This window comes from Ascaphus truei, chromosome 1 (genome assembly GCF_040206685.1).
Source record: "Ascaphus truei isolate aAscTru1 chromosome 1, aAscTru1.hap1, whole genome shotgun sequence".
Taxonomy (NCBI): Eukaryota; Metazoa; Chordata; class Amphibia; order Anura; family Ascaphidae; genus Ascaphus; species Ascaphus truei.
In genome coordinates this window covers 40,643,585-40,668,177 of record NC_134483.1, presented here as the reverse complement: position 1 = coordinate 40,668,177, position 24,593 = coordinate 40,643,585, and the positions used below count along the sequence as shown (strand labels likewise).

Genomic DNA, 24,593 nt, shown 5'->3' with positions numbered 1-24,593 from the left:
AGAGAGAGCTGGGCACAGGATCCAAACAGCACGAGCCAAACGAAACTATGCAGAGCGAGGTTACAAAGGAGCTACAGGGTAATATAGTGAGATGGACCAATAAGCGGAGGAGGTAGGGCGGGGTTGTGCAGGAAAGTCCTTAGGGATAGGACAGAGGAAGATTGCAATGTACGTGGCAGCTGAGAGGGGCGGCCGTGGATCCCGCGTTGGGCGGTGGGAGGAGTAGCCGTGAATAAATTAGAGACACACGCGCTCCGGAGGGTTTGGTGGCGGCAAAGGAGAGAGCCACGGAGGAGCGGGAAGCGGGACCACCAGCGTGGCAGCATGTGAAGCGGGAGGCAGAGGCAGCCGGAGCCATGGGAGTCTGAAGAGGTAAGGAGGAGGCACGCTGTGGTATGCGTGTCCCCTGATTCCTTACACTCTCACATTCCCCATTCCCTCTCTTCCAATTCATTCTCTCTCGCCCTCCCTCTTCATTCTGTCGCTCACCCTTCCTCCTCATCCTCACTCTCTCTCACCCTACTCCCTCATCCTTTCTCACACCCTTCCTCCTCATCCTTTCTCACACCCTCCCTCCTCATCATCTCTCACCCTCATCTTCTCACACACAATCCCTCCTCATACTCTCTCCCGCCCTCCTCATCCTCTCACCCCTTCTCCTCATCCTCTCACACCCTCCCTCCTCATCCTCTCTTAACCCCCACCTCATCCTCTCTCTCACACCATCCTCATCCTCTTTCTCACCCCTGCTCCTAATTCTGGGTCGGACCGCTGAGGCATGCTCCTCCCTGGCCCGTTCTATTCCTCCGCTTTGACTTCCTCGGTGCCGTGAAGTCAAATGGCATTGCCATGCGGCGTGACATTGTCATGGCAATGCGGAACCACAGGGCGTTCCGATGTTATATCACATGGCATCCCAATGTCATGGCAACGCAACATGATTTGATGTAGCGACTCCATGATGATGGGACCGTGCAGGAGGAGATGCCACCAGAGAATGTAAGAGAGTTACAGAGGCCCCCGCCTTCTCCCCAATAATCAGTTTAATTGTTGTGGGCATGAGTGTGTGGCCTCTGTAACCTTGAGGCTTGGTGCGCAGGGACTAAAGGCACCACCATCAAACCGGCTATGGTATCCAGGTTGACCGACAGGGGGGGGGGGCAGCTGGGACTCCTAAAATGCCAGGCCCCTGCTGGCAAACCTTGCAGATGGGGCCTCCTGGAGGTTGTCTTTGGAGATGCCTGCCTGAGGCAGCATGCTATAGGCAGGTAGAAGGGAGGGTCCCCAAACTGGCACCTCCATGAGCACCCTTCAACAGGCAGCTCTAAAGCACCCTTCCACATGCCTTTAACAGACCCCCTCAGTCCTCCAGAGCAGCAGGTAGGCAGTGGGTACACTCGAGCCATATCTCTCCCTCCTCTTTTCCCCTCTCTCCGCTTACTCTTTTTTGCCTTTACCAGTATCTCTCTCTCTGTCACCATCTCTTTCCTCCCCCTCTCTTTTTTTTACTCTCTCCCCCTCTCCCCCCTAATCTCCCACCCCACTTTCTCTCAACCCTCCTCTCCCATCCTCTTTCTCCCTCTCTTCCCCCTCACTCTTTCCCCACCTCTCTTTCTGCCTCTCTTTCTCTCCCCCTCTCCCTACCCCTTCTGTCTCCCCCTCTCTCTCTCCCCCCCTCTTCCCCTCTCTTTCCTGCTCCCCTTCTCTCTCCCCTCCCCCCTTTTTCCTCCCCTCCCCAAGGTCAATAACTACCCCCTCCATGCCCTTATCTCCTTCCCTCCCCCAACCCCCTCCCCCCCGGGCCCATAGCTCGTTCTCCCCCTCTCAGGGACCCCCGGTGCACCAGGGGGAGTGGTTACCAGGGGCAAAGGGGGAGGCCCTGCTCATTTAATTTGTCCTGGGCCAGAAGGTTTCTGTTGGTGGCCTGGTATGTATCCATGTGTCAATGGGGCTTTTAAGGAGCTAAAGCCAGAAATGTCTCGGTTTCGGGGGAAACCAATAGAAAGTTGTATCGTCAGAGCAAGCCTGACCCTGCGGCTATTTTCTGGTTGGTATCTCAAGAACCGGTGTGTGTGTTGAGGTCGGGAGAGCACGGATCAACTCTGGGAGAGCAAGCAAAAGAAACAAAAACACTTCAACACTTAGGCAGAGTTTATACTACTTGCGCGGCCGTGCGCATAGTCGCACACACTTCTGCAGCCCCAGTGATCTGTGCACTTGACCGCAAGAGATTGGGGAGGTGATGTGGGGGCATGGTGGGGTTGTGGCGACGCATCACGAAGCTGGTGCGCTCTCATTGGCTGAACCAGCTCTGGTGATGCTGACGTCACGTGGCAGTCGCCTGAGAAGACAAAATATATTGTCTTCTCAAAATGTCAACACGCTACGTCACCGGCAGGTGCGCAGGCACTTGACTAACTACTATAGCAAAGTACTGAATTGTAAACACAAAAATAGGAGCGCATGGAAAAGAGAGCCAGAAAACCGGAATTAGTGCACTATTCTTTATATTAAAAAACACATACACATTGACAAACTATTACAGATTTAATGTAGTGAAAAATAGAAACACCACATACATAACGATCAAAATGGATCAATTAAATGAAATCCAAAACATCCACAGAGAACAGGGTATAAATACCCAACCACCCATAGGAAGACACCCCACTTATTAAAAGGTAAAGAACACTCGGCAAGCAAGTTGGCAGTAATTCAGACCTTGTGTCTCTATAAGTCACCTAGGAGCATCCTCGTGGTGTCCTGGAGCAGCAACCCGGAAGTCCGTCGTCACGGACGTGCGTCACTGCGTATGACGTCACCACCTACGCGTTTCGTGTCAAATGACACTTCCTGCGGGCAAAGTCATATGGTAGTATGGTGATACTTATATACCTCAGTGGATAGATGTCTCAACCAATAACAGACCACATATAATGATTGATAATACAACCTTCCAATCAGAACTTTATAAAAAAGAAAAAACTTTATGAGAAATGGAGATCAACATTAAACACAAACAATAAAGGGCAACACTACAATAAAACAAATAATATGAACAAAGATGTAAATACAGATTTATCAAAATAAATGATAATTGCAAGAGATGGTGGAAAAAGATGTATCCTAAACATCGCAGCTTGCAAGAAAAAACATTAGGGTCAGAGCAATTCTCGCAGGACTAAAAAATACTACATTAGTAAAAAATACACATAAACATTGCTATAAATCATAATAGAAATAATTAACCCTATAAATGGTTTATAAACAATGTATATACACAAAGACATATAAATAGTGATTGTATACACAAAAACATATGTAAATAATGTGTGGTAAATAAATAAATAAGCTTGAGATGAGATATTGGAAAATAGAATATTAATATACAGTATCCCATCGCAGCTAGCTTAAAAAGAACCCTGGCCAGAGAAATACTCGCAGGACCTAAGGTACTATAAATTGATAGATCAAAACCCATACTAAGTACTCATAACATTATTACTAATTGGTTAAAAATGAAATAAAAAATGGAAGAGTAAGGGTAATTGAATGCAATACATAACCATCAATATATTAATGAATAAGTATAACCAAACATACACGTATTCACATACAGTTCCCCACAATATAAAATGAAATAAAAATAGAATAAAAGTAGGGAAATTAAGTCATATACAGTATGATGTTGGTCAAAAAAGAAGGGATAAATCGACAGTAAGGGATCTAAGAGCTGGAAACCCAAAGTTGAAGGTTTTATTTCAAAAATGGAGCCAGTTCTATAAGCTCATTAAGTCCTTCGGGGGATTTACTACCCAAAGTGTAGATCCAAAATTGTTCCCTCCGGAGAAGGGGATTGTCCCTATCCCCTCTCTTTGGGTCTCTAGGGATCACCTCAATACCCTTAAAGTGAAAGCTGTCCACTTTCCCATCATGATGGGTTAAAAAATGTTGGGCTAAATTATGAATAGTTTTGCCTCTATCCAAATTCAATTGCACATTTTTGATTCCATTAATGTGCTCACAAATACGTACTTTTAGAGCTCTTCTTGTTTTCCCAACATATAAAAGTTTATGGACAGTCAATTACATAGATAACAAAGGTGGTTAAACAATTAATAAATTGGTTAACCTTGTAGAGGGACAGCACGCTCAAATAACCCCCCTTTTCACCAAGTACTGAATTGTGCCTGACGTGTACGCGCACGCAAGGGTATGCACGTAGCGATGCCGCCACTATAAGCTCGACCTAAGAGACATATACTGAATCGCAATAAGGCAAAAGAGACGGGTATGTAAAAATACGATATACATCTTGCTCAGGAAAAAAGGGACTGTAAGAGACGTGTTCTGAGGCACTCAATGGAGACCATTTAAAGTGAAACTTAAATTAGGCTTTATTGCGCCTGTCGCTTTAAACACAGCAAACATGTGTACATCCGCATCAAAATCTGCTCCACTTTGGAGTATATTTACACTTGTAGTCCAGCCCTCTTTAACTGTGTGGTTAGCCCAACGATTCACCAGCCCAAATTATAGAGAGATATATATAGATTTAGATAACAGTTTTATAAGAAAGTCTTATCTGTCTCTTGTAGTTGTAGGGGGGATGCTTCTCTCTTTCCTGGCTTGCTGCCTTTTCCTCAGGCTATTTCCGCATTCAGGTTTAGAAGTCTTATTTGTCAGCCGGCAGTCTTTTGGCAGCTCAAGGCATCTCTGTGTTCCCTCGCTCAGTCCCACTTGTGAAACTCAGGGATCTCTGCTCTTTGTGCTTCCTGGGTCAGCTCAGCTCACGTGTGAGCTCAGGAAGAATCTCTCCTTCCTGTCTCAGAGGCAGGCTTTTCAGACACCTGTAATCAGCCAGGTGGTGTTGGTTAATTGTCTACCAGCAGTTAACGACCCCACTGCTGGATTAGAGGCACATTTTTGAAGAGGGATAAGTCCCCTGTTACAGGGATCCTTTTCATTTTTCATCATATCTTATCTATTTCTCGGTTAATCCCCATGAATGTTCACAATTGTAGGTCTGTTATGTAGATTAACACTATATAAGAAGCACAATGTAGATAACTACAACGGGCGTTTTGTTTGTTGCAAATTTTTTTTTTTTTACGTAGGATTGAAGCAGGGGGTCTCAGAAGCTGAACCTCGATAATTTCAGCTCGCAGAACACCCTGGCTCTTGAGATACAGAGGGTGCCGGTAGCCACTCCACTCGTAATGGATCATGTAATGGCCGATTTTCAAAGCTCCCGTGACTTGCTGGCCTATAGGAAGCTGTGACTCCATCAAGTGCGGCTTCCTATTGGCCCATATGCAGCAGGAACTTTAAACTTGCAGACTATACCGGCACCACCTTCGGAGGTACGTATCTCCGGAAGCAGGGGGGCCACTGTGTTGAAATGAATGGGGTTGAGCTCCAGAGACTCACTGCTTCAACAGGAGGAGTACACAGAGCGCAAGAACTCCTCTCGTGGGTAAATGGAAGTTCACAGGAATCAGATCAACATGTATTAAAAGAAAAGAGAAAAGATCACTGGTACAATACAGTTTAATTAACAAAAAATCCTTTGAGCAGTGAGCTCCAGTACACTCACATGCTCCACGATCATTAAAAGCAGTTTAACCAACTCAGGGTTAGGAGCGACGCCCGCAATACAGCAAACACAGCTCACACGAATCCTCTGGGTAGGGACAGTCTCCTCCGCATCAAAACAGCGTCTGACGTCACGGGACTTCCTCAGCTTTCCTCCAATGGTAAGGGGGGGTAGCAGGATACAGAGTCAGCGTTGAGATCTTTACAGCGGGAGAACAGCTGGTTCGCAGAAAGCAGCAAGAGGCTCCACAAGGCTCCACACAGCTCACGGGTCACTGCGCAATTGAAATTAACCCTACGCGTTTCATCCGGGTATTCGGACTTCTTCAGGGGTGCAATGGTGTTCTTTTCCCAACTGGGAAGTTCAAAAGAACATTTTAAGTGTATCTATATATTTTAATTTAAACTTATAGTTTTCAAGAAACCAAACTGATTTGTTATAAAGGGAAGCAAATTGCTGGAAATCGAAAGAACAGTATGTAGCTTAAGAGTACAGTATTATGATTCTTAGTTATTTAACTGTTTTTGATTAATCTCCCTCAGCTTTGGACATAGGCAGTGTGATGTGAATATCTGAGGGCCTCGGGATAAAATGTGCATTTGTGGAATGAAATAATTCATCCTTACGGAACCCCAGAGACCTTCTGTTTTGGTAATTGTATTTCTTTACATTTCCACATTCTTTTTACGATTTTGTTTTCCTCTCCACAGAGCAATTTTAAATATAGTTTTTAAAATGTATTTATTTCAAATCTGTAACCCTTTACTTCAGTTCTCTTCTCAATTCTTCTTCCTTTTTTTAGCTGCTCTTTGTATATATAGTGCTCGTTTTTCGATCCTATTAAACTGAGTGTAGAATTAAAAGCTGACAAGTCCGTGCTGCTCAATAGGTTTGTATGTCTCACTGCAGAACGTGTGCACAGATACAAACAGTCTGATCCTATTGTTAAACTTAATTTGAAATATTGGCCTTTGACTTCCTTGCATAATTCAGACGTCTGTAAGTGTGTCTTCCTCTGAAGTCTGTAATGGTTTTTGCATGTACACATGTGGCAGAATGTAAAAAGTGGTTTTAAAAAGGTTACTTTATCTAGGCAGTCAGATTTAATAAAAAAAAAAGTTGATAGGAACAAAAGAATAAAGTAGATAGGAAAAAAGGTAAATTTACTACTTTGCATGACCAGTTCCAAGGTCAATAATTGTTCTAAAATTCTATTTAACAGAAAAATAAAATAGCAGCATAAGTAGAATACAGAAATGTCACTTAAATACCATTATGTTAACATATAAATTCGGAGAAAAACACAGCTATAAGAACATACATTTTTTTCCCTTGCATTTAATAATCTTGCGCAGTAGAGGAAAAATATATCAGTATGAATGCTCTTAATGATTATACAATGTAATCTACTTTGTGTAAGGTTTTTCTGAGATGTTTGTGCACTATGCTGAAGGTTGCTTTAAATTGGAATGAAAGTTTACTTTCCAATGACAAAATAATGTATGTATCAGGCCTCTGTGTTATGTCAACCTTCTTTAATTTGATTACTGACAAAGAAATGGCTTTATCTGTCATTGTTAATTAAGACTACTCATTGATGTTATACAGAGTAATATAGTGTGGTTTGGACATTAAACGTCTTAATAGAAAAGCAATGATACATGACCTTTGAAGATAAGCGAATGAAAATGATTACGTGACATTGGTTATACCGGCTAGACCCAGGATAGAATAGTCTGGAACGAAAAGTGCTTAGTCAGATACATTTTAAGACCAAACAAGTAAATGATTGTTAGCATGAATTGATGGTGAGTTTTAATCCCTTCAGTGCTGGAAGATACTAATGAGCAACAACTCTAAATCTGCTCCCCAATTAGTGGCGCCTGAAGCAGATCCATTTAGAATTGAATTTGCTCAGCTTCTGCCTCAATCTCACCATTAAAATGTGTATTTTTTTTATATCCTAAACCTTAAAGAAACTTGATTAGACCGATTACATGAGAAAAAAAGACCTAGTTGTGTGGACTTTTCATTTGTCAATGAAAGTTAGTACGCGTGAAGAATAACATGCCCAACACACGGCTGTAGATGCATAGCACAGATCTTCTTTTTAGATCTCCTTCAGTCTATATTGAATTACATAGTAAATGCCAAAAATAAATGTGCAGGTTTTATATTGAGAGGTCACATACAAATAATGAGAAGGGTGTATTTTTGAAGGGGATTTCTCTTGGGTACAGAGAAATGCATATTGAGTGGCACGTTGAGTATGCGTAATTGTGCAATGTTAAGTACTGTATGGATTAAAGCTGTATGGATTACATTTGGTTAGCATGCGGGTTAGGATTCCCAAATGTAACATGTTTGTAGCCTTTGTAGACATAAACATAATTCATATTTAATTGTTAGCAAAACTGATTTCAGAACAGTGTCCCAGTATATGTTGATATTGTGGAACAGTTTGTTTTAATGTCCTCATTGCATCTAAGCTAAAACACTCGCTATTAGTTTCGTGCAGCTCTTCTGATGTACAGTACCAGCAGAGTAGAATCGTTACTGTCATTAAACCATTGATGCGTATTTGGATATTGAACGTGTATTCAAATGATTGTATTTAGCATATTTCCTAGGTATCTCACGTGTGTTCACAGGTACAGTATCTCTCCACATGTTGTATAAAGGAGTGTTTGGGGTGGTATATGTCACTGGGTTATCTAGTAATGGAATCTGTCTCTGTCTCCCCTCTTCCCTCTTCCCTCTCTCTCTTCCTCTCACTCCTCCACCTTTCTCTCTCTTCTCTCTCTCTCTTATCCTGTTATATTCAACAACACCTCTAGGGGCTGGAACAGTGCAGTAAATGTTTTCCTTTTCGGAGTTTTGTCACAAATCACCCTTCTGTGTGTCGAGCAAATTCCTCTAAAGCCAACAAGTGTAACATTCAAAGCAGTGAAAACAAAATAAAATTTGCGCTGGTTGGGTGTTCGTAATGCAATGATGGGCACCACGAACCTTATTAATACACACAGGAGCTTTATTAACTGCTTGGCTAAAGGCTCAGTCACAATATACATTTCACAATATCTACAGCCTTTTCATTTCTCCACTGTTTGTTTATTTTCCCCAGCTGCCCCTGATCTCGGCCCGCTAGGGAGGTGCAAATACTTAATTTAACCTACTGTACAGTACATTACATAACGGATCTCTTTCCTGGATAGTGCCTGTGGTGTGCCATCCCCTGTGGCCCCCTGCTGGGCCCTACTCTCTTCTCATAATGTTCTCAGTATCCCCCTCTCGGGTACTAAATACCACCTCATGGTCTTCTGGGTTAGAGTCAGCTAAGGACCCTCCAGTTGGGCTGATCCAGCTATGTCCTCGGGTTACAGCTTGTGGAACCCCTTCTAGGCATAGGCTTATCCATTTGAGATAGGAGAGTATAGATAACTAATTTCTACAGACACTAGCTGGCAAGGACACTATCCCTAACTACAAAACAATAAATTATAGTATTATCTATACACTAACCTATATACACTATACACAGTGAGGTCCCTCCACAGTGAAATCCTCCTGGGATCTGACTTCAATAACCTTCTCCACTACTATATATCCTACTGTGACGTCACTGTTACGAGTCAGAACAGGTCGGGGATTAACTGTATTCTAAGTCACCACATACCATTGGAGGGGAAAAGGAGCATTACTCTGTGTGAGCCCACACAGTTAACCCTTTAAGGCCATAGTAATCCCCAGGGGTGGTTACACAAATAAGGATAAACATGCACAAACATATGCAAAATAGAAATGAGGGCCCTGCTCGTGAGAGTTTACACTCTAGTCTAGAGCAATGATTTTCAACCTTTTTTTGTTAAGGAACCCTAGAATTAGATTTAAATTCTGTGGCGCCCCAACCATCTCTTCCCCCTCCCCCCATCCATCTCTCCCTGCCGGGTCACTGCTACAGGAGGTGTCGCTGTGCCTCCGGGCCTGGGACAGCTGGGAGAATTGTACCAGCTCTCCCCCCTGGCAGCCGAGGGGTGCTCGCGGAACTCCGGTTGAAAATCAATGCTCGAGAAGAATGTAAATATTGTTATTAACAGTATATAAATGTTTATTTTTGTAAGAAATTAAAGGGAGTGACTGTATTGGACTACCAGCAGCGCTCCTGATATGGGGACAGGTTATATGATTTTGCGGTTGCTGTGAACCATAGATGATTGCCTATTATTCTGCCCATAAGTGTAAATGTACATTTACAAACAATTAAATGTATTGGTGCTCTATGGACCATAACACTTCAAACACTTGCTGTAGTTCTGCTCACCTGCAAAATGTATCAGACTTGGCAGAAGTTTCATTGTTGCCCAGGATCTCTCACACTGCTCCTTCCAATGCATCGAGAGCTACGTAAAGGGGACTTCCTTGCAGACCCATTGGGCGCTGAGGGTGTAATTGGACCAATCAGTTTGTGATAACTATATTATGCTCCATGTTGTTGACACTGATATTTTTCAGTTTGTGCTTTCAATCTCCACAATTACGCTCAGTGGACTCGCAGCCTTTTCAGTTCAATTAAAGCTGAGAATAGGGGTATCAGCAGGATGCCTTTTCTAGGGCCAATTAGTTTTATTCATTTATTTCATAAAACAGGTTAGCTCCGTAAACTTAGATGTTTCTTCAACACACTTTGATGCTGAAGAACATTGCAGTCTGATACTGCTGAGGTTCATGTTTAATTAAATTAGTTATCAAATAAAACAGACTCGGGAGTCTACTTAAGTTTTACCAACTGAACAACCTGGGGCAAAACCAGCACACAAAAGAGCACCGTACTCAGCTGCGGATTTCGAATTCCGCTGCCCCATCGCGCTTACATATGTCGGCCGCCTCAGTTCTGCCGCCCTCCTCCTTCTGATTCACAGCTTCAAATGACGCCACCGGCGTCACCAAACTGACGTCACACGGCACCTCGTTGCCATGGTAACGCAACCTCATTTGACGCCGCGACATCACGTTGCCATGACGCCACGTTGGTGACGTCCGCGACACCATTTGACGCTGCGAATTGGAAGGAGGAGGAGGGCGTCAGAAAGGAGACAGCAAGGAGGCGTCCGGCATATGGAAGTGACTACCCATCAGGCCCGAGAGCACGGCAAATGTATATGAAGTATTGTGTCCGGGGAACTTTAGGGGTCTATGTAACAGGGCAATTTTGGCGCAAAACCGGGGCATTTTCATCATGCCCCTAGTAGCAAAGCATTTTTCTCCAATTTGCCCCCGACTGCTCTAGTTTGCACCTTGGTGGGGGTGAGTAGGAAGAGTCACATGGTGCAAAGATTATAATGATATGTATCATATTCTGTGTCTCTGTCCCAGCTTGCACCTTGGGGGGCATCAGTAGGAGGAGTTTGGGGGGGGGAGATACATGGTGCACAGATTATCATGAGGTCACATTCTGCATCTCTGCATCATTGTTTTCCTGTTTGTGTGCCAAGAAAAATTGGTTATATCTGCAGTGGTCTAACAGAAGTCGGACATTCTGCATCAGTTGTAAGAAACTGTTCCTACATAAAACAGAGCAGTGCATACAAACACACTTTCTCTGCACTGAGATACATAGATTCCTTAGTAAAATAGTTGGGGCATACAGTATGTATCTAGACACGATGATGCAATTCTGGGGCAAATGTGCATCACATATATCAATAGGATTTTTCTTTGATACATTTAGTGCTTTGGTTACTTCGCCCCAGGCGTAACTTGATATATAGACCCCTTTCTTTGCTAAAGTACCATTGCGGTTATTACAGAAGGTAAGCAGGTATGGCACTGCTTTGGGGAAGCACGTCTCAGGGGGCGGCAAGAGGGAGAAGAGTAGCAGCAATCCTGCTTTCCTTTTTTTTTTGATACATGTGGGCTTGAAGCAGGGTGTCTCCAGAGCTGAACCCTGTTAATTTCAGCTCATGGGACACCCTGCTTCCTGGGATACTTACCACCTGAAGGGGTGCCTGTGTCTCCTGCTCAGGTTTAAACCTCCAAGTCACATGGGCCTGTAGGAAGCCACATATGACATCACGGCTTCCTATAGGCCGATGTGATAGTAAATCTGTCTCAGGAAGCAGGGCATCCTTGGAGATGAAATTAATGAGGGTCCCCCTGCTTCCTACCTATGGGAGGGAGGTTTAAGAATTTTTTTTTCGGGGGAAACATTTTTTGGGGGGGATTATTTGTTTCTTCGGGGGGGATGGGAGGTGGGCGTCCTTAATAGTGCTCGACCTAAGGGCGGCACATACCCTAGGGATGGGCCTGGGATTATATATCAAAGTAAAAAAAACAATCTCCATTGCTTCCTGTGATATTATTTGTTTTGATAAACTTGGGGCTATTTTTGCTTCCCTTTGTGATGCAGTCTTGTGACTCGAAGACTTTGGGACATAACCTCCACAACTGTTACCATGTTGTTGAGCATTTGATCATTATTTCCTATTCAATAATATATGAAGACTTCTTCCCTTTTTTTGAGAAGATGTTAGCTCTATTCAAATGAACGGAGCCATCATATTATCAAAAAGGAGACAGTATCTTCGCAGGATATTGAATAAAGGCCTATGTCTGTGTCAGATATCTTTATCTACTAGTAATAGTGCTATAACATGAAGAAACCCACCACCAATTGTGTGAAGAATACATTATATTTATACAGCTCAACCCCCTTATAACGCAGTGCTTGTGGTCCAAAGAATCACATTGCGGTATAAGCGGATCGCATTAGAAATAATGTACAATTGTATGCGTTGTACAATAAAGTATTTAAGATACCAATAATCATGTTGTAAAGTATTCATAAATCCGAAAATTGGGAGCCACGGTTGCATCGCGTTCTAAGCGGATTCGCGTTGTAACAGATCGCGCTGTAACAGATCGCGTTATAACGGGGTTGAGCTGTATGCATAAAAAGTAATATGAATATTAACATTTACTCAAAAATAGTGACAGGGAAATAATGGAAAAATTAGATGGAAAATTGTGATATGAAATGTCTTTAAAAAAAACATTGCGTACAAAACAATAAACAAAAGTCCCACTATATGTGCAACCAATCCAATAATGTTTCAAGCCACCAAATAAAAGTCCACTGAAAATGCAAACAAATGTATGTACAATAAAATCTTCTTGGTGACCAAAATGCAACGATCTACTCACTGCTTAAAAGATGTTTTATAAAGAGTTGTATGGGGCTCAATGGTGAAATGTTCTTGAATATTCAATTCCCTCCTGGGTTTCCTTCGTTTCCAAAAGAGTTGTCTCTCTGGCTGCTCTTTCCCAGCTCAGGGGACTCAGTGCTTAGACTATAACAATTACAAGAGAGAAGTGAAGCGCAAAAGATGCTAATAGTGTCAAACTATTTGTGTTGTAGTCACAAGTATACAATGAGTAATGCACTCACAAGTTGTAGTCACAAGTATACAATGAGTAATGCACACACAAGTTGTAGTCACAAGTATACAATGAGTAATGCACACACAAGTTGTAGTCACAAGTATACAATGAGTAATGCACACACAAGTTGTAGTCACAAGTATACAATGAGTAACTCTCACAAGTTGTAGTCACAAGTATACAATGAGTAATGCACACACAAGTTGTAATCACAATGAGTAATGCTCTCACAAGTTGTAGTCACAAGTATACAATGAGTAATGCACACACAAGTTGTAGTCACAAGTATACAATGAGTAATGCTCTCACAAGTTGTAGTCACAAGTATACAATGAGTAATGCTCTCACAAGTTGTAGTCACAAGTATACAATGAGTAATGCTCTCACAAGTTGTAGTCACAAGTATACAATGAGTAATGCTCTCACAAGTTGTAGTCACAAGTATACAATGAGTAATGCACTCACAAGTTGTAGTCACAAGTATACAATGAGAAATGCACTAACAAGTTGTAATCACAATGAGTAATGCACTCACAAGTTGTAATCACAAGTATACAATGAGTAATGCACTCACAAGTTGTAGTCACAAGTATACAATGAGTAATGCACTCACAAGTTGTAGTCACAAGTATACACTGGGTAATGCACTCACAAGTTGACCTTACACCTGCTGTACAAACCAAAGTTTCTGAATGTCTCTCTGCTATATCATCCTGGATGGCCCTCCGCCGCCTTAAACTCAACATGGCTAAAACAGAGCTCCTTATATTTCCTCCCAAACCTGGCCCTACTACCTCCTTCCACATTACTGTTGGAAGTACAATCATTCACTCGGTAGCCCAAGAACGCTGGATAGGGGTCACACGTGACTCCTCTCTCACATTCTCCTCTCACATTCAAAACGTTTCTAAAACCTGTCACTTTTTCCTCCGTAATATCACAAAGATACGCCCGTTCCTCTGTTGCATGACTGCTAAAACTCTGACTCAGGCCCTCATTCTCTCCCGTCTTGATTACTGTAACCTCCTGCTGTCCGGCCTTCCAGCCTCTCACCTGTCTCCCCTACAATCTATCCTTAACGCTGCTGCCAGAATCGTTCTGCTCTTTCCTAAATCTGTCTCCGCGTCTCCCCTCCTGAAATCCCCCTCCTGGCTTACAATCAAATCCCGCATCTCACACTCAATTCTCCTCCTCACTTTTAAAGCTTTACACTCCTCTGACCCTCCTTACATCTCAGCCCTAATTTCTCGCTATGCACCATCCCAACTCTTGCGTTCTGCTCAAGGATGTCTTCTTTCTACCCCCTAAAGTCCTCTCTCGCCTTAAACCTTTTTCGCTGACTGCCCCACACCTCTGGAATGCCCTTCCCCTCAATACCCGACTAGCACCCTCTCTATCCACCTTTAAGACCCACCTTAAGACACACTTGCTTAAAGAAGCATATGAATAGCACTGTGGATAATACTAGACACGTGATACATAAACCTTGGCCCCCTGCAGACGCACTTACCTGAATGCCCTCCTACTGTCTCTGTACGTTCTCCCTATCTACCAATTAGATTGTAAGCTCCTCGGAGCAGGGACTCCTTCCTTAATGTTACTTTTATGTTCGAAGCTTATTCCCATGACCTGTTATTTATGTTATCTGTTATTTATTTATTTGTCTACCCTGTGTATTCCTACTGTGAAGCGCTAGGTACATTAATGGCGCTATATAAATAAAGACATACAGTACAATACAATACAAAATCGTAGTCACAAGTATACACTGAGTAATGCATTCACAAGTTGTAGTCACAAGTATACACTGAGTAATGCAATCACAAGTTGTAGTCACAAGTATACACTGAGTAATGCACTCACAAGTTGTAGTCACAATTATACACTGAGTAATGCACTCACAAGTTGTAGTCACAAGTATACACTGAGTAATGCAATCACAAGTTGTAGTCACAAGTATACACTGAGTAATGCACTCACAAGTTGTAGTCACAAGTATACACTGAGTAATGCACTCACAAGTTGTAGTCACAATTATACACTGAGTAATGCACTCACAAGTTGTAGTCACAATTATACACTGAGTAATGCACTCACAAGTTGTAGTCACACGTATACAATGAGTAATGCACTCACAAGTTGTAGTCACAAGCATACAATGAGTAATGCACACACAAGTTGTAGTCACAAGCATACAATGAGTAATACTCTCACAAGTTGTAGTCACAAGCATACAATGAGTAATACGCTCACAAGTTGATAAAATAAAAAGCTAATCTGAAACGGGTGCCTCACTCTTCGTAGAGCTCCTCCATGTGTCCGAAATGACAAACGACTGCCGATCTTTGTCCGGTGTGTAGCGACCTTGGAGCGAAAATGGTAACCGGGGGGGGGGGGGGGGGGGGCAGAGATATCCTAATGTGCAATAGTGTAACAGTAACTGGCCAACAGATTACTCTAACGTGTTTCATGGGCCTACCACTTCATAAACGGGCTAGCTAATGAAAGCCGGCCCTATACTGTATGCTGTAGGGCCAATAATGGTATAATTAATTTGAAGTCAATGGAAGTTTCTTCGCAATACTACTCCAATAACCACTATTGCAGTATAATAAATTACACCCAATGTATAGTAAAATAATTTAAAAAATGCCTATATTTGTCTAGTTGTGGAGATTCATACATAGGTATACTGCACTTAACCCCTTAAATGTGTCCCTGCCTCTAGTGCTTTGAAGTACCAGTTTACTCTCAGGGATACATGCGTGTGTGATATCTGTTTCTTAAATTCAATTCAAGTTAATATGTATATTAGCTGTTTGGTGTTAATACAATTGATATACAGTAGAATTCACTGTTATATACTGTATGACTATAGAAGCTTGTAAGGAACATTTAGACATCTCTTTGCTGTTCCGGTCATTTTCTTAATGCGTTTACTTTTTTGTTTATTTAGACGTTGCTGATTGCTCTCTGCTTAATACTAATTTCTCACCTTTCTTCAATTAAACAGATATTTCCATTTAAACAATATCATCTTGGTGGGTATTATATTCTAAAATACAAAGCACCCATCGCAAGTTGTAGTTTTGCCATATATTTAAATTCAACTTTACCTACAATTTGTCACTGACATTATATATTTTCTTTTAAAGACGCTGAGGAATTAAAGCAATTTATTACTCAACCTTCAGGTTTCGTATAAGCCTCCGTAAAATTCTGCTGTGAATTTCAATGAGGTTATTTAAGTAGATGGGTCAGATGTCCCTATCAGTGTAGCAACCCTATTTGTGATTCTTAATTAAAGGCAACTGGAGATTAGTTTGAAGCTTTCATTTAAAATGCATATTAAAAGAAAGAGTTATTCTGATAAAGTCTGAAGAACTTTTGTTTTGTCTTTAGATGTAGAAGACAGAAGTAACTCAGGGTCCTGGGGGAACAGTACGCACCCAAGTCCGTCCAGAGTAAGTATGGCTCGCTTTTACTTCTTACCCAATCCAGTAGCTGAAATATGACAGCGAACAGCTGACAGTGTTACTTTTTCCTAATTCTCACTTTGTAAATACATAAGCGAGTTAAAGCATCATTATACTTTTATGGTCCACTGCTCATGATAACTCACATGTAGTAATTGGAAGTAGTATTGAGCTTGTGTTTTTTTTTATCAGTTGTCTACATTCAAAAACACTTGTCTGATTCTTTGTGGTAATAGTAGCATCTGGCTGCCATGTCTTGAACCTAAGGCTGCGTCCATAGATGGACCAGCCGTGCTGAGGCGTGCGGACGCTCCGCGCTGAGCCCCTGCATCCTCAATGAGGAAGCCTTGAGAGGGGGCTCACGCGAGCATCCGCAGGCGTGCTGAAGAGTTGGAGGTTTCAGCCAAGCGCCAAGCTGTTTTTCAGCGCGCTGTCGGCTGAAAACCTCCAATCACAGCACAGCAGCGTCAACGTCACGGCGCCGTGACATTGACGTCAGTGCGTCGCGGGCGATAGGCCCAACGACGTCACTGCTCCGCCTCCAACCACCTCCCCCCGGCTCCCCCCCGCGCACGCTGGCTCGCCTGCAAGTCCGTGCAATCGCGCTGACTGAAGCAGGCGAGCCTCAGCGTTAGCGCGCCTCCGCTCTCCCCACACCTCTATGGCCCGGGCCTAATGCAAACGTCCATTGCTACAGTATTCAAGCACCACCAGTGAAAAGCACTGGGCAAAATGTCTTCTTTTATTACTTACAGCAGGGGGTGCTCAAGACCCCCCCACTGGTCAGGTTTTAAGGATATCCCAGCTTCAGCACCGGCGGCTCAATCAGTCGAAAGACTGAGCCACTGATTGAGCCACCTGTGCTGAAGCTGGGATATCCTTAAAACCTGACCTGTTGGTGGCCCTTGGGGACTGGAGTTGATCATCCCTGATTTACAGGACAGAGGGCTATTGCATCACATAGAGATGCTCAGCATTACTTTATAGAGCAGTATGTTCAGTGCCATGGAAGTGGAAAGAAGAGAATATTGCTTTCTCACATACTGTAGCTGCAGATTGTAATGTTTTTTAAACTCCAGGCAGCTTTTCTCTGAAACAGTATGCAGCTGTCCTTGATTCAGACCAGCAAAACTCAACTACTGTACACTCGCTCTGAAGAATAATAGAGACATTTTCAGCCGTTTCGTACGAGGAACAGGAATAGGCTGCACCCAGAAGGGTTAACGAAACCTTGTTAAAACGTACATTGCCCCCATATAAATGTGCATTATTAAGTTACAGAATTCACAATGTTTATAGCAGTAGTAAGGAAGTCTGCATTGCAACGTGTTCGGTGGAGCAGAAAATCAATCTTTAAAACACAAATCCTGCTTATAAGGGCAGAACCTCAGGGGTCATAAAGAAATGACTGACTGTAATTTCTCTGTTGCTAAAAGCACTTTAGGACATATGGTTGTTTTGAATAAAACCATAAGTCTGTGTTCTGTTATGACTTCTTTTGATCTTGTGATAGCATCTGATACCTGCCCACTCATTTTTTACTGGTAACAGTAGTTTAGAAAAACCCTTCGATACCATGTCTCATTGATGTGACATCTGTGCTGTAACATCCATCCATTTGAATCATACCATTTTGGATGATGCAAAATCCAGCAAATGTGCAATTCCACACATGAACATGAATGATCCTTACACAAAAAGTGCAAGAAAGCTATTAGTTGAAACATGTTCTACTTAATAATTAATAATAATCTTGACCTGTTGGGGGGTCTTGGGGGCTGGAGTTGAGAATCTCTGCAGTAGAGTACAACTGCTCTTTTTGAACTGGGCTATTATAAGGCACCTACAATATTCCATGTACTGTAGTTGTTTTACATTACTAATTATTATTATTAATTATATAATATATATAATATCAAAATATAAATATATATATAAATTATTCATAATCTTGCATCTTTTAAAATGTGGATCAGAAAGTTCATTGAGGACGGCACGAGAAAGATACACATCTTTAATTGATGGGAGTTGAGGTGCTCGTAACTTACTGGGCTAAGAACGAAGGCTGCAGTGATCCCAAACTTTCAATATTTAGCCTCTGCATGATGAAAAACATTTTTTCTGTACAAATTGCTGTGCACATTTTCTTTTAGATTAGTTTATCTGTTAAATATAAAACTATTGAGACATGTGAAAATGAAAGATTGTGTTTTTAAAGGAGCAATTCATGCACTTTATTTTATTATTTTTTTTAAACAAAGGTTTGAAGCAGGAGGGTCTCTGTAGCTGAAGCCCATTACTTTCACCTCCGGGGCCCACCTGCTTCCTGAGATACTTAGCATCAAACGGAGTACCGGTATCTTGGCAAATTTTAAAGCTCCCGTGTTACAAGGGCCAATAGGAAGCCAAACCTGATGATGTCATGGCTTCCTATTGGCCCACAGGCTACGTGAGCTTTGAAAGTCCGCGATTACGTGAACCCTGCTACCGGCATTCCCTATGGCGGTAAGTATCTCCGAAAGCAGGGTGTCCCCGGAGCGGAAATGAATGGGGTTCAGCTACAAAGACCCCCTGCTATGTAAATATTTTAAAAAATGGGGGAAAAACGTCAGCTTGGATTGCTGCTTTAAGTTACAGTAAATGCAAATTGGGCAGCAAAAATACGTTTTCACTGATTCATATGGCACTGGATCTTTCAAAGTATAAAACATTCATTTTTGCATCTGACAATTGCCGCACTGGCCCGAAACGCAATGCGCTGGAAGTGTTACTGTGCACGTAGAATCCTGCTATAGAGTCAGATATTGTATGTGCAATCTACAGATGTCTCGAACATTATTGCTCTCAGCTAATTCAAATATTCCTGCTTCAGCACAGGTGGCTCAATCAGTGGCTCAGTCTTTGACTGACTAACCTGTGCTGAAGCAGGGAAAATCCTGAACCCCTGACCTGTTGGTGGCCCTTGATGACCCCTGTTATAGCACATTAAATAAGGTCCAGTGTGTACGAATTAATTCAGTTGTTTATACTGTACCATGTCCTACAACATGAACCTCTTTATTGATATAAGTTGGTACTAATTCGACTTTTAGCTGTTTCCATAATTATATTTGAAGAAAAAAAATTCCATTTGGTTTCTGAAAGTTTGGCTCCAGTGCTCCAGTATTTTTTTACTCTTAATAGTGAAAATGTAGTGTAGGCACGCTAAAAAAGAGGTCAAATCTAGTTTTAAAAAAAGTTATAAAAATCAATAAAGATAAGGTGACAAAAAAGAAAAGAACAATTCCACCTGAAAGTGCATGCATAGAGGTGTCACACCGTGTATAAATCAATTAATAATCCTGAAAGGAATAATGAACAATATAAAGAAACTTCACTTTTGTTATTTATTATATTTAACGGTTCAACCAGCTACATAGGTGTTAATAAAAATATCAACAAATAAAGGTTAGCAATAAGTAGAGAAAAAAAGAAAAATGAATGTACAGTATCATCTAAATCAGTTCTCTTTGTACATCTTCATATGGGGCTTCCATAGTCCGCATCTTGAACATACAAACTGAAGCATAGAAGTGCAGACAGAGGGGAGATGGTATGGTGTATTATTTTATTAATAAATAATAGTGGCACAAATATAGACCTGATTACAGGAGATTTGGAATCTGAATGCTCAGTGGAGGAGTGGAAATCACCACAAACAGAATACCGCACCGGGCGCCGCTGAGTTGGTCAGACCCGGATCGTGCCGTGGATGCTGCTTCAGCCGTTCCCCCGATCGTCACTGTGCGTCGTTGCACACATTTCTGCATCAGCAAATGCTTTCCCCGCCTCCTACAGATGTTTCATCACGTGAACCTTCTTCATCAGGAGGCAAAGGTGTTGCTGGGTACTGCCTCTTGGAGGTAGTAGTTGGTAATTGTCCAATGTAATAATAACAGTCCATAAATGGCAAGGACCCCTAAGGGCCTATTTAACTAAATCTGTTAAACTATTTTTTAATTTAAATATTTAAATCTCAGAACCACAATAACATAAGAATTCAGAACACATAATTTTTTTATAAACATATATAATACATATATATATAATTTTAGAAATGTTTATCTACATACGTTTATGAACATGTATTTTGTTTAATATTAAGAATTAATAAGAAGGTTGATATGTCATTGAATAAGACTAGATACAGTATATACAGTACCCTTGAAATACCAAGGGCACACAGTTCTTGAATTGATACATGGCCAATCGTAGTTTTTAATCACTGTTACTCATAAATTCAACAATTATATTTTAACTGTTACCATCTGTTTTTTTTGTACAGATTTGTCAACTCTTTCTTTGAGGGATATTTATTTTATGGAAACTCTCATCCATGTTTTATTTGTATTCTGCATTATTTTTGCTTACACCACTGTTTTAGTCACCATAGTTTATTTTTTAAACCTATTTTTTGTGTTTTTTTCTATTTTGTTTTTTTGTTATTTTCTCATCTTGCATTCACCTGTAATTATCTACTGGGCCTTTATTTTCGTGTCCTCTGGCTGTGAGTTGTATTTATCACTCTTTTTAAACTCATGAAGGTATTGACTCTCTCAAGAGCGATTATCTAAAGCTGCGCTTATTGTGCCGGCGACAGCGATGCAACGTCGCGTCAAAACAAATGCATTGTCGCTGTCGGGTGTGCTTACAGTAAGCGCGACACGATGGAGTGACGACTTGGTCGCGATCGCTGGAAGTCATCTCAATTAGATTTTTCCAGCGACCGCGTCGCTGACACTATGAGCGCGGCCTTATCCAGCCTGGATAGCAGCTTTTGCTGCATTGTATATTTCTTTACTATGAAATGCAACTTCTGCATGGAGATTACTCTCCCTACATGTAATCCCGATTAATGTATATAGTAAACAAAATGGCATAGGGGTAGGCAGTGCACGGTAAAGGCAAAAAATAAAAGTAATTAAGGCTGCGTTTATAGTAAGGGCGTCGGCGATGCGACCGTGTGATGTTAGCTGTCGCCGTTGTAATAGCGATTCCTGCTTATAGTGCAGGAGACAAGAGAGGACTACCAGGAGGCGTGGCCGGGAGCGGTTCGCCCTCATTGGCACAACCGCTCACGTGCCGCTAACGTCACACGCCGTTCGCTAAAGAAGTCAAAATCCTTTGACTTCCAGCGATCACGACTGCGTGACGTCAGCCGTCGCGCCCACTATGGGAACCCGCGACGGACTTCATGCACTTGCTATGGCGCAACGTCGCAGTCGCCGTAACCCTAACTATAAACGCAGCCTTATGATCACCAAAGGGATGAAAACACGAACACAGCAGTACAAGAAAAGGATGTTTATTCTGTCCATCATGCAGGCATATCCCGATGTTTCGGTCCCCACGGGAATCTTCTTCACAGCTGTATATATACACATACATCTACCCACTTTTAACATGCTCTGGAATAGCAATATTCATTCACCCAGGAGCAAGTATAACAACACTCCATTCTAGATGTAACCCACCCCCAGGAATACGATGATCTATTCTCTTTCTCTGGGGTAATCATACTCAGGAGTTATGTTAAACTAAATACGGTATGTTTATATTTTATGCCATGTACCCAGCAATCATGGTTATCAGCTTTGTTTGGATGGGACCGCGTTACACTCTTCTATACCCTGGCAGTTGCATTTTTGTCTCTTCATGGCGCCGGCCGGCTGGTCGCCCAGTGGTGAACATGTTAACAGTCCACCTTATACCGCTCATTTCTATACACATGGATATCACAGAGTTTTTTTCTACCCGCCTCCACTACTTTTTGGGGTTTTAGTTTTTCCTTTTGGATGAACATGGGTCCAAATTTGCTATTAACCGTGGCCGCTAATTCTTATTGCCTATTTTTCATTCTATTTAGATCATATGATTCCTCATTACCACATTTTTGGGTCATTACATAGACTGTTATTACATTCTTTGGCTGCTTTTCTTTCACACATTGAATATTCAGCTTTTGAGAATGTCGTCTTCTTTTTCAAAATAGGAATTCATTACATCACTAGTGATGTCGTTGATGCCATTTTCACACTAGGGAAGGGTTTATAAGGACACTTCTGCTTCACACCGTCATCTTGATAAACGTCCTGTTGGAGACTGAGACGTTTATCTGATAAATACTGTACTGCATATATTTTATGAGCTGTGCAAGTCCTTATAAATATATATATATATAATCAAAAACAGAAAGTCAATACCGTTCTGTGGCTAACAAAATGCTTTTATTTGTGCGAGCGTTCGAGATACAGTGATCTCTTCTTCGGGCGATGTTACAATTGATTAAGCCAAGAAATTTACTTTCAAACAAAACAGCTAGAAATGTTATGTCTGGGTGAAGCCTAACCCTCCCCCTATGCAGTATGCAATTTATGACTTAAGGGGGCCTATGCACTAAGCTCTGATAAAAAAAATTGCCAGGGTTTTTAAATATCCAGTTTTGACAGCGTTGCTATCACGGTCTGCAGAAAGCCCCAAATACCAGTGATAGCAACATTTGCAAAAATGGCGAAGATCGCTCCTCTGAAAAGAGCTCATCTGGCGAGTTCTTTCTGCTGCAGAGAGAGAGAGAGAGAGGAGCCTCTCCCTGCGCAAATCTCGCCCAAATTTTTTTTTTACATTTTATTACTAGTGTAGATGAGATGGGGATCTCCGGAGCAGAACCACGTTGATTTAAAGTCCGGGGACCCCCTGCTTCCCGAGATACAGGCCCCATTATGGGGTGCTGGTATCTCCTATTTTAATCCCACATGACATGACTTGGGACATTTCAATGCATAGGAGATACCGGCACCCCATAACGGGGCATGTATCTCGGGAAGCAGGGAGTCCCTGGACATCAAATCAACAAAGTTCTGCTCCGGAGACCCCCTGCTACAATACACTAGTAATAAAACCCTAATTAAAAATGTAACACATTCGTTACCGTAGCGGCTATCTGCTATGGAAATGAAGCTCCTTTAATGTAATTTTTATTAATAGTGTGCGGGAGCTAGTGTTTTTATTTATTGAATTGTGATGTTTAGGTGCTTGTGTATGTTTTATTATTGTGTATTTTGGGCCTTCATGTCTTTTTATTAGGGTGATCATTGACTGCTATAGTGGCTTATCATGCCCATATTATATGGGTATAATATACCACTATGCCAATCAATGGGTCCGGGGTGGGTGGTTAGGCCTCCCAGGTGAGTAGCGGCGGAGGGTGGGTTAACCCCTTAATTACTATAGCGGTTATTAACCACTAAGGTGATTAAAGGGTTATGGGCCATTAGTTTGTTTTATTTCATGTATTCTTTCTGGCAACGGAGGACATGGCCCTGCAGTATGCTGACGAGGACACCCTTCACAATGGCAGGAGTAAGTAGAAAGGTTAATTTACTTTATTTATGCTGCCTAGCTAATGTTTGATTTAATAATGAGCAAATTAGCTATTATCCAGATCTGGATAATAGTTATTTTGCCCATTACTGTATGTGTCGGGGGGGAGGGCGGAGGTGTATTTATTGCAATGTATGCAAAATTTTATTTTTTGAGACAGGATTGGTACCGCAGGCCAGCGGGGACCCACAGGGACCAACGAAGGACCCCCGGACATCCATTGGGACCACCCGAGGATCCCCGGACTCCCACAGGGACCACCGAGGACCCATGGACACCTGTGGGGCCCCTGGACACCCATGGGAACCACCCGAAGGGCCCCAGACACCCGTGGGAACTACCTGAGGGTCCCCAGACACCCGAGTGGAACACCCAGGGACCCCCAGACACCCGTGGGGCCCACCCTGGGGCCCCCAGACCCAAGCAGGGACCACCTGGAGGCCCATGGACCCCCACAGGGACATCCTGGGGACACCCGCCGGCCTCTGGTATCAATCCTGTGTATAAAAAATTAAATTATGGTTTTATGTGGGGGCAAAGGGGGTGGGTTTTGTATTAGTATTTAGTACATATTGTAATGTTTATTGGGGGCAGAGAGGGTGAATGAAGGAATCAAGTACCCGCTTCACTCACCCACTCTGCCCCCAATAAAGCTGCTGTTGTTC

General features: G+C 42.3%; 1 protein-coding gene across 20 annotated transcripts in view; it reads left to right on the top strand.

Moving 5' to 3' along the window:
• Nucleotides 1–24,593, top strand: part of TCF4 (transcription factor 4) — a 408,258-nt gene that overhangs the window by 92,691 nt on the left and 290,974 nt on the right. For all 20 annotated transcript variants that reach the window (XM_075586755.1, XM_075586811.1, XM_075586802.1 and 17 more), the window contains exon 3: nt 16,436–16,497. In XM_075586755.1, coding sequence (XP_075442870.1) covers nt 16,436–16,497 — 62 coding nt within the window. The remainder of the gene's footprint in view (nt 1–16,435; nt 16,498–24,593) is intronic.